The sequence below is a fragment of the Nannobrachium achirus genome, assembly GCF_963921795.1.
Source record: "Nannobrachium achirus genome assembly, chromosome: 12".
NCBI lineage: Eukaryota > Metazoa > Chordata > Actinopteri > Myctophiformes > Myctophidae > Nannobrachium > Nannobrachium achirus.
Window position 1 is genome coordinate 54,328,266 of NC_137832.1, and position 13,663 is coordinate 54,341,928.

The 13,663-nt window shown below is 44.5% G+C and overlaps 1 protein-coding gene across 1 annotated transcript in view; it reads right to left on the minus strand.

Annotated features, from left to right (window-relative positions):
- The window catches only part of fras1 (Fraser extracellular matrix complex subunit 1), a 224,594-nt gene that overhangs the window by 24,672 nt on the left and 186,259 nt on the right, over positions 1-13,663 (minus strand). The window contains exons 46-56 of the mRNA XM_080738878.1: positions 13,149-13,268; positions 11,676-11,855; positions 8,953-9,077; positions 7,629-7,769; positions 6,786-7,013; positions 3,769-3,882; positions 3,154-3,304; positions 2,621-2,780; positions 2,018-2,186; positions 1,619-1,865; positions 341-688 (exon numbers count right to left, since the gene is read on the minus strand). Coding sequence (XP_080595004.1) covers positions 341-688; positions 1,619-1,865; positions 2,018-2,186; positions 2,621-2,780; positions 3,154-3,304; positions 3,769-3,882; positions 6,786-7,013; positions 7,629-7,769; positions 8,953-9,077; positions 11,676-11,855; positions 13,149-13,268 — 1,983 coding nt within the window. The remainder of the gene's footprint in view (positions 1-340; positions 689-1,618; positions 1,866-2,017; positions 2,187-2,620; positions 2,781-3,153; positions 3,305-3,768; positions 3,883-6,785; positions 7,014-7,628; positions 7,770-8,952; positions 9,078-11,675; positions 11,856-13,148; positions 13,269-13,663) is intronic.

The following is a 13,663-nucleotide window of genomic DNA, read 5'->3' on the forward strand; positions in this document are numbered from 1 at the left end:
CGCTTGATCTGGATCTTCTCAGCTGTGATGTGCTCATCTGACAAATGGGCCTTGGGGTTAGATGACTTGATTATGGGAGGCGGTGTAGGAAATGTATATAAGGTGACAACAGAGTTGTGTTCGGGGAGTCACTGGGTTTTCCATGCATGTCAGATGTAAACTGAGTGGCTCCTTACTTAAGTAAAATCTCTCATATTTCTGATCTCTGAGTTCTTATTCTTTCCTCATTTTGTATGTTTTTAATGTCCAATGTAGATTCTTCTCTGACATGGTCGAATGCCCCCCTGTCCCCAGAATAGGGATGCTAGGGTTTCATAGCGGTTCATCATCTCATACATACCGGCGTCTTCGCTGAAGGTGAAGGTGGCGTTGCCCAGCGTCACGGTGGAGGCGTCGTTGGGCCCGTCGATGAACACCGTGGCCACGGTGACGTCGCCCGTGCGGGCGTTGTCCGAGGCGTCCGACAGCACCAGCTGGAACTCCTCGCTCAGCTCGTACTCGCTGTCGTCGATGAGCTTCACGTCGCAGGTGGACATGCTGACGCCGGGGCCGAACACCACGCGGCTGTCGCCCGCCATGCCGCGCGTCTTGTAGTCCGAGCCGGACTCCAGGCCGCCGCGCGCGCTGCTGCCCTGCGCCGTCTTGGCCACCGTGTAGCACAGGGCAGACACCATGCTGGAGGTGTCGCCTGTTAGGAGAGAGAGATATGGAGGACCGTGGATTTTGAAAAGGGACACACGTTTGTTTGGTCCAGTGGTTCTAGACATTTTCAGGCCGCGACCCCCAGAATAATCATATTTGATACCCTGACAAGCACTAAGAGTTGAGGCGTTACATTTTGTACAACACAGATCTATTGTGAAAATATCAGATCTACAGGCGTTGCGAGGCGTTGCGAGGCGTTGTGAGCACACCTCGTGTGAGCGTTGTAGATCGTCTATTTTCATAATTTCTGCCTCTAATATTTGACAATTTGGCCAATGTTAGATTTTTCATTTTAGAGCTATTAAAAAAAGTTCTTAGAGGTCCTTAAATTGTCACTTTAGAAATGTGCAGATACCCTCTATACGCTTAAACTTTATGTTGGTTTGTTTACTGCTGAGTGAGAAAACAATGTTGCACATTGAGTTAACCATCTGGGGAACCCCCAAAATAAATTGGGGACCCCGACCCCACAGGTTGAGAACCACTGGTTTAGTCCATTGTTTTTAAACCTTTTTCATATCGGTTCAGTTTGGACCTGTGAAGACCTCTAACCCATTTAGACCGGCTGCGCATATCTGTGTCACCTCTTTATTTTATGCTTTAGTTATTGAAAAATAGCAGATATACAAGCTCACAGCGTGGCACCGAGTGCCGCGCTGCGAGCTTGTAGATCTGCTGACAATTGAAACTGAATTCCTTCTTTCTCTTGGTCCCTGGAACAAAACCTTTTCAGATGAGAGTCCATGGTCAAATACATATAATTCTAGGGGGTCCTTGACATGAAAAGGCTTGAAAACCACTGACATAGGAACATGGGTTTTTCAGAAAACTGTTAGGATTTAGAGGACATTTTTAGGTATTTTTCAGGCCTCATGGTGGATGGAATGCTGTCAGCCATGGTAAGCGTTCGTACCTTTCCTCTCGATGGGGGCGTGGATGAAGCCGGTGCTCTCGTTGACGTGGTAGGTCTTCTTGTCGAACTGCAGCGTGGGCTCGTCCTCCGTGTCGTTGATGTTGACCACGGCACGCGTGACCCCGCCCAGCAGGGCGTAGACGGGCATGCTGAGCTCCACGTGGAAGCTCTCCACGCCCTCAAACACCCGGTCGTCGTTGATGATGATGGTGCACACCTTGGTGTCCTCACGCTCGTCAAACTGGACCTGCGGAGATGAGAGAGGGACGTTTATTCTGTTTTGATAGCCAACTTTTAACCTGGCATCCCCTCGTTTTGGGCATGTACTTGTTGTAGCTAAAAATAAAACATTTATTTTCAAACATTTTCAAGTTCCGTCCGAGGATGTGCTGGTGTTACCTGGCCCGCATACTCCACATAGTCCTGCTGCCCTGGACGAGATCCCACGCTGGAGCTGGAGGTGGCGCTGTCCTGCTCTGTGCGACAAAGCACGATGGCGTACTGGTTGAGGTTCCCTGTCCTCTTCACCGTGACCGCCACCGTGCCAGCCTTCTCACTCACATTGTAGCTGAGGAGCAAAGCAAACATCATTAAGTATTGATTCATTCACTTTGTTGTAAGAAGGTGTCCTGCGCCAAAAATAGCCCGGTCTACTGGGCACCTTGAGCGTGCAATAAAAGTAAAAAAGGGATTTAAAGCCAAGTGTGTGTGGCGTGTGGATCATGCATGATTTTACTGGATTTACTTGAGCTGGATGTGCTGTGACTACTTTTAAAAGGTAAAAAATAAGTGTCAGGGAACGTCCAAAGTCAAAATAATAAAATGGTGGCGGTCAGTGAGTTAAAGGTTTAGTACTGGTTAATTAGTCATCCGTTACATGAAAGCAGAATGAAATGTAATTAAATTCTACAACAGTTCCTTGTAGATGCTCAACTCTCTATACATCATACTAGATACATGTGTGTATGATGGCCTGAGCAGTGCTGTGGCCATCATGCAGACCTTTGGTGCTGGAAGCTGATGAGGGACCACTGGATGTGGAAGACATTGTCGCTGACCACGTTGGGCTTGCTGTCCTTCACCAGGAACTTGAAGTTGTCCATGGTCTCCTGGACGTGCTCCTGATGCAAGACGTAGCGCACCAGACCCAGGTTGATGTCCGCTGCATGGGGGGCAGAGGGACAACGTCACAAGCTGACCAACTAACTTGAATTTCACTAAAGCAGGTTTCCATTTTACAGTTTTCAAGAACAAGAGTTTTAATGGTAAATAATAGAGAAGGACACATAGGTAATAGAAACCTAATGACTCTATTCATGTGGCGAATATCTGGCAAATATAGCTTATCAAATAAGCTCACAACGTGTCCCACTGCGATCCTTTGTGAGCATGTACAGTAGGGGGAAAAAAGGGGACAAAGCTTCTTTATCTCAAATTTCTCAAAATGTTTTTGTCTTTGTCTCACTCTGGTGTCTACCATCTTTCCTCCCAACTTGAATGTTCTACTCCCCCTAATTCCTTCCCTTTGTGTGTACCTTGTGTGAAGGTGGTGGTGGGGGTGCCAGGTTTGAGCTTGCTCTCTAGGAAGCCATGCTTGGGCTCGGTGGTGACCTCGTACAGCAGCTGATCATCCTCTGTGTCTGGGTCCATGGTCAGGAGCTCCTTCTTGGAGATCAGGTTGGTGGCCTGCAAGGTGGCAACAAACATAACGGTGAAACACCTTAAATGTACACGGCTACAAATATCACATCTTTTGAAATAATATATATTCAAAAGATTGAAAAAGAAAGAAAAACAATTAAAAACATTCCAACATTTTTCTAAAGTACTTAATAAAATGTAATTGTTTCCATAAATAAATAAATAAATAAAGGTTAAGAAATAATGAAAATAGAAGTTGCAAAGCGACGCGTTGTGAGGCCCGAGCTAAAAAGGTTTGGGAACCACTGGTCTAAAACAAGGGACTACAAATGGTCCCTTACAGGCCTGTAACTCAAGAGAAAGTACAAATGAAACCTAATGAATCGTTGTTATGGAAAATAATTATAGCCATGTTTGCCTATGTTTTGGCCAGAATAGAGACGTTGTGGTTTTTGTGGTTAAATAGTCCATAACAGGCTGCAGTGGATGTGACATCCTGATCACATCACCTTGTTGTCCATGTACTCCAGCCACTGCAGGCCCAGGTTGGTGACGATGCGGGGCGTGCCGTCGTCCACGGGGAGGATATCGATCTTGAACTTCTGCGGCGCGGCCGTGATGATCTGAAAGGCACAGCGTTGGCTCAGTGAGGGAACGTCAAACCCTGACTGGAATAGATATTCTCTGGTGTGGCGTCCCGTTGAGTTGAGTGACAACATGACATTACTCAGAGAGCCACCACGGATCAATACAGGATTAACATGAACATTTAGCCACACTCTGATAGCATTGATTTTGACACCGTTTGACGACAGTTCGCTGACACATTTCCCCCGGTGAGGAGACGACTTAATAAGCCATGTACTCTTATAGTATATGTGAATGGACATGCACACGCACACACACACACACACACACACAGGGGCGGCCGGCAGGGGGGGCTAGCGGGGCCATTGCACAGGGCGCCACTTTGCGGGGGCGCCAGAAGAAGAAAAAGAAAAAAAAAAGTAAAGTGACGGCCCTGCAGAGCAGACGTAAGATCAACAGTCCACTCAGACCGAATACAACAACACCCCCTGGTGGTAGTGATAGAGGCTGGCAGCTCCAGGCAGCCCCCCCCCCTCCCCTCCTGATGTGATGTCATATTCACGCGCCAGTATTGAAATTGAAAACAACATCTGTTAAAAATAAAGCATGGAGTTCGAGCTCTTCACTACTATGGACGTGACTACCGGTAGATATTATAATATAGCTGCTTGCCCTGAAACATCACATGGAGAGGATCATTTTGTACCTGACTTCCTCTACAAAACACACACCTCAGGCTCTATCAGCCAGGACTTTGTCTCACTGTGCGTGACTGTGAAAGAACCATTTCCTCCTGACCAGCCCAAGGTAAGACTAAGACAGTCAGATCATGCTTTTATAAACCCTATTATATTAAGCCCAAAATGGTTCTGCCGCCGTGTAGAACCGAACCGCATAATTTGCCCGCAAATAACTTGAAAAAATGCATAATTTGCCCGCAAATAACTTGAAAAAATGCATAATTTGCCCGCAACTAACCGATTTTTCCGGCGCCGCTTTGCGGCGCCGTTGAGGGGCCGCGCTTCGCGCGGCCATAGGGCGGCGCTATACTACCTCGCCTAGGGCGCAATATACATACCAACCGCCACTGCACACACACACACACACACACACACACACACACACACACACACACACACACACACACGCATGCAGGCACGCATGCAGGCACGCATACAGACAGACAGACAGACACACATTAGTATTGCTATACTCTAACTCATCTTTGTGAATAATATTTTTACCTTTAGTTTTTTCTTCAATCTCCGTAAAACAATATTTTCTCTTGCAAGGAATAGGAAAAGCGTCCTCACAAAATGTCTCTCAAATTCACCATGTGTTTTGGGACACACACACACACACACACACACACACACAGACACACACACACACACACACACACACACACACACACACACACACACACACACACACACACACACACACACACACTAATGGACACTTAATGCCTGCCATCTGATATTTATTTTGTTAATCAGCAAGTCATGGACACTTTAGCGATCCTGTTCTTCTCACATCCATACGTCACCATTAGTCTAGCTAATTAAACTGAATGAGAGAGAGAGAGAGAGAGAGAGAGAGAGAGAGAGAGAGAGAGAGAGAGAGAGAGAGAGAGGAGAGGAAGACAGACGCAGCGCGGGCAGCTTGTTGACGTCTGTTGTGTCTTGAATCATTTGCTCTCTATTAGGGCTGACAGGCAGGAGAGCAAGGTGAGATGGAGAGCCAGGATGACAGGACAAGATGTGGAATCAATTCACCCCTCAGGCCTCCTCATAACTACAGGCATCACAGTACACAACACACACACACACACACACACACACACACACACACACACACACACACACACACACACACACACACACACACACACACACACACACACACACACACACACACACACACACACACACACACAGGCACGCACAAACCAATGCACACTCGTGCATACAGATATTTAAGTCAGCCACTGGCTCTGTTTGTTCAACTTTGCATCGGTAATCAAAGTCTAAGAGCCCTATTTTCGTCCATGCTAAACCCTAAACCCCTAAACTTCTTTGCCTTTTTTAAATATTTTGAAGAACATTTTTAAATACGTCAAATAGCTGATCTACAGCAACACGTTGTGAGCTTATAGATCAGCTATTTGAACTATTTAAAACAAAAAATCTAAACAGTAGAAAAGGTTAAGGTTTAGCATGGACGAAAATAGGGCCCGCCCCTAAGTGTCTAAACTTCACATTATTACCCAACACACACACACGTACTCAAGGCGCGGAACTACTTAAGGCAAGGACAGACACTGGCCTTACCTGCGTAGTGGCTGCCTCCCCTCGGCGAGGCGAGGCAGCCCCCTCACCATGAATTTCGCCCCCTGATAGTCTCAAGGCTGACAGACAGCAAAATACACATTCTCTCTCAGTCTCTATGTGGACAAAGCAAAGCGTCTGAGTGCCACAGCCAATGTGTATTCTAGAATGCGTTTCACACTCAAGAGTGTGAAATGTGTCTATATACCACCGCCTCCCCTTTCATTAATTCACAGAACCGGTTTTCCATGTCAGGACATAACTTAAGTGTCTCTCTGCCAAGATACACTGTGTGAGGGCTGTTATATGATGTGCTTGTCACATAAGCACATCATATAAACAGCCCTCACACGGTGTCTCTCTGCCTCATTCTCTTGATTCATTCTTGAGACGGTAGAGGCATGAAAATGGCACCACCAAGAATCAAAACTTTTTGTTCAGAGAAAACATATTTTCGACGTGAGGACGCCTAAACCTGTACCACGGTCGACACCAGCAATCATGCCAGCAGTCGCACTCGCAGCTCTAACGGACACACTGTCTGTGTTCTAGACAGGCAGATAACTGAGTTAAACTGCCGAAGAGGACACACACATGCACGGTCTCACCTCCTTGCCTCCCTCCTCCACCATGAACAGCGGGTTGGTCCCGTCGGACACGGTGAAGGAGAAGCGGTCCTTCAGGGAGTTGGAGCCGTCGTGGTTGTAGCTGACGTGGTTCTGGTACACGTCCTCCATGGTGAAGCTGCTGGTCTGTCGGTAGTGCTGGCCGTTGCTGGTCCGCTCGATGGAGCCGTGGCGCGGAGCCTGCACCACCGTGAACACTATGGACTCTGCCTGCATGGGAGAAAGAGATTGATTGATTGATTGATTGATTGATTGATTGATTGATTGATTATTTTATTATCAGTTCGCATAGGAATACAGTTCGCATAGGCGCCATACAGTACAGTTTAGGGATGGGACGATATGAAAATTTCATATCACGATTATTGGGACCAAAGAAATCGCGATTTACAATATTTTCACGATAATCAAAATATCCCCAACATCCATTATCCTGGGGTAGAACATTTGCCAAAAAATAGCCGATCTACAAGCTCACAACACATCGCAAAGTGATTTGGTAGAGAGTGGAAAAAGACTGTATCAAGTAGGTATATTATAAGTACGTTTTACCAATAGAGGGTTTAAATGGTAGTGGATATGCAGCTCGGCAAATAAAAGTTGAATTGATCCCAGTGCATGATGGAGGACGATTTCACGATGAATTAAATCTCCACGATATGATTATCATGACAAACAATAATATCGCTTATCGTCCCATCCCCAAAAAGGTTGAGAAACACTGCACTAGAGGATCCAGACTGACAGCAGTTGAGACCAGAAGGGTTGTAAAAAGCCTCTCTCCCTGTACTGTACTGTACTGCACTGTACTGTACTGTTCTATACCTCGGTGTCTGCGTCGGTGGCTTTCAGCTCAAACTCGGTGATAGTCTTCCTCACTCCCTCCTGGACCCTCATACCAGGAACCTGCAGCAGAGGCAGGGAGTCGTCCACTGGCTTGATGGTGATGAAGAAGGTCTGGGCCACCTGCCATGGAACACAACACACACACACAGTGTAGATTAAAGACCAGTATTTCTAACCCAACGCACTGCATTGCACCCAAGAGCGGTTCTGATGGGGTCGTATGTATGGCTGTCACGATGACAAAACTTTAAGATGACGATTAATTGTCATTGTAATTGCGATTAGCGATTTAGTTGTGTTTTTGGCATTGAACATTGGAACATCTGAAGTAAAAATGTAATTTATTTTAGGCTTCGTAATGACATAATATTTCAAAACAATCCCACGAACATACAAGACAAAACATAATGAAAAGAAGAAAAAAGCAACAGCAACATCAGTCGGGTCCCGAAACTAAACATCACAACAAATGGAAAAGCTGCCCTACGGTTGTCATTATTAGAATATAACAGAATGCCCAGATGAAGAACAATTCCATCCTCATATGATCTGACTAAAATATCCATTGTTCCAAAAAAAAGAGGGAAAAAAACATCAATGAGAAACTGACTAAAATGTTCCCAACTAGAAGCAGATAGAGTATAAAAAAAAGAAAACGTTCAAACACTCCGCAACAACGACCCCGCTCCCCTCAGCATCATCACTATCATCGTCATGACAACCAAACGACCTTCTTTCACATCTTTAGTTAAAGGTTTTTAGCTCCTCGTTAGTCCACATTAGCAAGGCAAATATATGCCTGAGGCAGAGTGTGTGTGTGTGTGTGTGTGTGTGTGTGTGTGTGTGTGTGTGTGTGTGTGTGTGTGTGTGTATGCGTGTGTGTGTGTGTGTGTGCGTGCGTGCGTGCGTGCGCGTGTGCGTGCGTGTGTGTACGGGTGTGTGTGTACGGGTGTGTGTGCGTGCGGCCGTTTGTGTGTACTTGTATTACTATACTTGTGAGAGTCAAATGTAGAATTGAAGAAATCTCGTTTTATGGTTATAAAAGATGTTTAAATTAATTGAATACAATTATGAAAAGCTTCAGGATGTGGTTGTGGTTATGATTAGGTATTTAGAGGTTAGATTTAGGGCTTTAGGCTTTTAGTTATGCCAGAGTTATACTTAGTTTCGTGCCGGAGTGCGTTCGTGTAAAGGCATGCGTGTGCCCGTGCTGTGTGCATGTGTGTGTGTGCGTGCCTGCATGTGTGTGTGTGTTCTTGTACAATACAAAACATGTACTGTATGTGTGTGTGTGTGCGCTAACCTCATTAGCACCGTCAGACACTGTGAAGGAGAACTGGTCGGCGTGTTTTTCCTCCTCGCTGGTGTGAACGTACTGGATGCTACGGGAGACCAGGTCTGCCTGCGTGAAGGAGCTGATGTGTGTACCTGTAGAAGAAGAGTTAGATTAGACCAGTGGTTCTCAACGTTTTCAGGTCACACACACAAAATAATCATATTTTAACTGGGGGACCCCCCACCCTGACGAGCAATAAGAGTTGAGGCATTGCATTTGGTATATCACAGTTCTATTGTGAAAATAGCAGATCTATATGCTCACAACGCCTCGCAACGCACAGATGCACAAATGCACAAATGACCCATTTGGACCCCTGGTGGTCCCAGGACCGGAAGTTGAGAACTGCTGAGTTAGATAACATCATAGAAATCAAACCTGTTCTATATCTACTGCATAACACTGTTGGCTCCATAGCCGTGGTGGCAATGGCACGGCATGGTGCCTATTCTGGGCACGATACAATCACAATGCACAATTTAGACATTTAGCAGATGCTCTTATCCCGAGTGATTAACCAGTGTGAAATCAGAGTAAGCAGAATAAGGTTACGTTGAATCCCACGTGCACGCCCACGTGCACAGCACGCCCAGGCACCCTTCTCATCCGCGCATGAGGCTGGCACGGAAATATTTTAAACAGCAAGGGTTTGAGAGAAAACGCTGTGCATTGATTGAGAAGGGGTACTGAGGAGAGAGTTGTGTGGGAGTTTATGAACACATTTTGATTGACTGGTGTTGTTAATCCTGGATTATTCATACAATTCATACGGTTTGTGTCGTACTCATCACCTCAGAAGCCCTCACCGGTCAAAGTGTAGTTTTATATCTATTTATTGTATTTCCTATGGTAAGTCTGTCAGCCATATGGCTCACAGACTTTCTTGTGGGCCGGTGTAACCTTCCTGCCTCTTGGCCAGTTCTTTCTTCTCACGTCTCAATGTTTTTACTGGTTAAACTAGACCAGGTCACCTGGTTCTGCCAGACCCGCAATGAAAACTTGTAGATCGGCTGTTTTGACTAGTATGGCACTGAACTAACACATGAACACACAGGATTGTATAGGCTGAGCAGCTGGAAATGTTTGTGAGCTTGTAGATGGGCTGAGGAATTTATAGTGTCAGCAGCTCGTCAGCCAACTCAACTCAGCTGGTCCTGTACAGGTGACGGCACTCAAGGCAATCAGCCGAGCAAGGGAAGGGAGGGGCAGATGAGCAGTCAGAGGCAAACACAGGCACACTGAGGAAAAGAGGGACCGACCGACCGACCGACAGACCGACAAAGCCTTTTGTAGGCCGACCCCCTGGGTCTGGCAAAAAAGAAGCCTAAAGGTTATAATAAATTCATTCACCGTAAAAGGAATGCGACACAAACACAAAACGTATTCATGAATTCAAGGCTTCATAAGTTGACTGGATGAAATGAAAGTATTTTGGGTATGAACTATGAAGTATTGATTTACGGAGGCGTTCAGCTACTTGCTATACAACAGCACGTCCACAGATAAAAGCTTATCCGACAACCTGAAAAGCTAATGCAACAATCAAAGCCATTAAGTCCTTTAAACTGAATGTCATTATCTTGAATGAGACCTGAATTTAACGCAGTTTGTGAGAGGTGAATATTGAGTCTCTTTACCTTCTCTTCTGTTGACTATTTCAAGGCCTCCTCTATTGAATTTAAAGTTATACTGTGTAACTTTTTAATTAAACAAGTTATTCGCCACAGTAGGCACCGGGAAATGTACCGGATTTAAGTATTTATGCATTAAAACTGGGAAAGAATCCATGTCACTTTACAATTTAAGCAATTATCAGACACTCCAGAGTGATTTACAATAAGCACGGTAAGCACGAGGTAATAGATCAAATGCATATAAATAGCAATCTAGGATCTGAATGTTTAATTGTTTCATGTTTCATTTTACGTTGGCTAAAAAATACCACCTACAGATGTGCCATTTCAAAACTTCACACATCATGCCATTGGCAAGACAGTAGATTTCCAGTGGATTGGCAGAACATTGAGCTTGTAGATCAGCTATTTTTGCAATAATGACCTCCCCTGACTTTGAAGTTTAAATCTACCCATGAAGGTGGATTCTGCTTTACAATGGGAGTGGAGTGGTTTCTTGGCATTCTTGCCGTTTCTACAAAAATACGATCCAAAATAAAAGGCAAAACGGGAGAAAGAATCCTGTGGAAAAAATGCATTTGCGGGAAGACCAGTGAAGCCTGAAGACTTTGTCACATCTGTAGCTTCTTTTTAGTTTTTTTTGCTATTTTTGAAAAATCTTGAAAGTGTAAAAACTACTGACTGAGAAGGCATTTGTAATTTAGAATCGGCCTCAAGTATTAATGGGTTTAACCCATTTAGGCCTAGAATTATGTAATGCTTTAGCTATTGAAAAAATAGCAGATATAAGATATATAAGATACAAGCTCACAGTGCGGCTGCGAGCTTATAGAAATGCGTTTTTTTTTTTTTTTAAACTTGATTTCCTTTTAAAAGCAAACATTTGTAACTCAAATATTTGTTTCTGGGTGCTCCCTGGCATATTTTGAGATGGTGTCCGTGACCAAATACATACAATACAATTTTGGGGGTCCTCGACATGAAAGTTTGAGAACCACTGAGGGATTTAGAAGACTTTTCAATAGTTAAAGTTGTTGCTGTTTGTGACATATATACCTGGTTCAGTGACATGCTCCAGGTGTCCGAGGCTGGTCGCCTTGGTAACGCGGTACAGCAGCTCACTGGGTTCACTGTCCTGGTCGCTGGAGGACAGCTGCAGCGTGGTCATCTTCCTGGACGTGTTCTCATCCAGCACCAGACCCTTGTTCACCACCACAGAGGGAGGCAGACGGTCCTCTGCACCAGGAATGCACAGACACAGACAAAGTCAGACGCACATCAACGCATACACAGACACGGACACCACACACACTTTGACTACTTAAAACCTCTTTCCTTAGCAACTAACTCTTTTCTAGTTACTCGCAAATTTACTTGGACCACTTCTTATCCTCACCAAATCTCTATAGCCCGATCTACAAGCTCACTTCGCCTTTTTTTTCTCTCCCCAGATTATGGATGCTGGGGTTCAAGTGGTTAAAATATTATGATTATATACTATATATATTGTTTTTTAATAAGTGTTAAACAGCTCTCCGATTAGTAATCATCGCTATAGAGTGTTCAGTAACAGGGGCCTCCTTGCCTCTCCAGCTCTTTAGTAAACAGACATTTTCTTTTATCCCAAACATTTTCTGTTTGGAATACCAATTTCAACCCGGAGACAGAATGCATTCCAGGTTGAAACTGGAAGTAATTAAACAAATAAATAAATGAGCAGGCAAACATTGGAACTGAAAGAGGAGAGCAGAGGGCATTTATACTAGAGTTATAGCATTGCTAATGTGTCTCTTTAAATTTAAAGGACGAGTGGTAAAGTGTTTGGAGAGCTGACCCATCGGAACAGCCTGGAAAGTGCAGTCAAATTGACTTCCCATCTGAGTACTTTTAAAGCACCTCACTGAGCTCTGGTTACTGGAAAAGGTTCAGATATAATTACTTACAGGTGGTATAGTTTAATGTCATTTGACTTTAATTAATATAGATTTAGGATAATAAGGGCTGGGCTGTTCACTTTTGTGTTAAAATGTATTGTCGAGTCATGAAAATCTTGCAAATTTATTGTACATGACTGTCACTGTGATCTGACATTTTCTCGTTGTGCGTTAGCGGGACCACAATGAAAATGACTTCAGGACTTTTGAGTATTGAGTTCCATCCCCGGGTGTTTTTTTCTACTATGTTATTGCTTTTCAAATAAACAAATTAAAAAAAAGAAAAAGCATGCAAAGGCTTAGAGTGGCATAAAATACCATGAGGTTAATTCTCTGAGGGTGGCATAGTGCCAGTCAGTTGTTCAATTCTGTTGGCGTGCTGTTAAGGCAACTCATGTACAATTGTATGCAGCGCCTGGAATTGTCAATCAACAGCATTATAGTGGCGCTTACAAACCCTATAAAGATCTGCTACCGGGTCACGTTAGGTAGGATTGCGCTATAGTACGTTTATTGGACTATTGTACACAGTGCTATGGACCTTTGTCTGAAATAAATATTATAATATATAAACTACAAAGGAGAACAGTCCTACCCAGCACACTGATGAAGAAGGACTGGTCGATCAGTTTGTTTCCCTCTGGGTCCACCAGGTTGAACTTGAAGGACAGGCTGCCTCCCTTCTCTCCCTTCTCATGGCTGTACTCCAGCAGGCCTGGAGAATGAAGCATGGCGTTAGTTCATGCAGAGTACGGAAGATGCATACGCTCAGCTGTAATCAACTGTCAGTCTGATGATTGGCTTTCAATCAGCCATGTTTTCCTGCACACCAATCACAGCTCATTCCAACAACAAGGAAGTTCTTTAAATATGGCTTCCTCCCACACTGGATCCCTACTTTACCATCGCTGCCACAGCGGGTGGCAGCACTGCTGCTACTGGCAAACATGTGTGCATGGCTCTAAAGTAAACTGGAATTCAATGTTGTTGATGATGGAAACGTTTATGAGGGTACTGATTTGAGAATTAAATATATTTTTTTCTCACAAGATTGTGTGTTAATTAATACTGTATAACACTGTTATGAAGGGGTAGGATATTACTGTATAA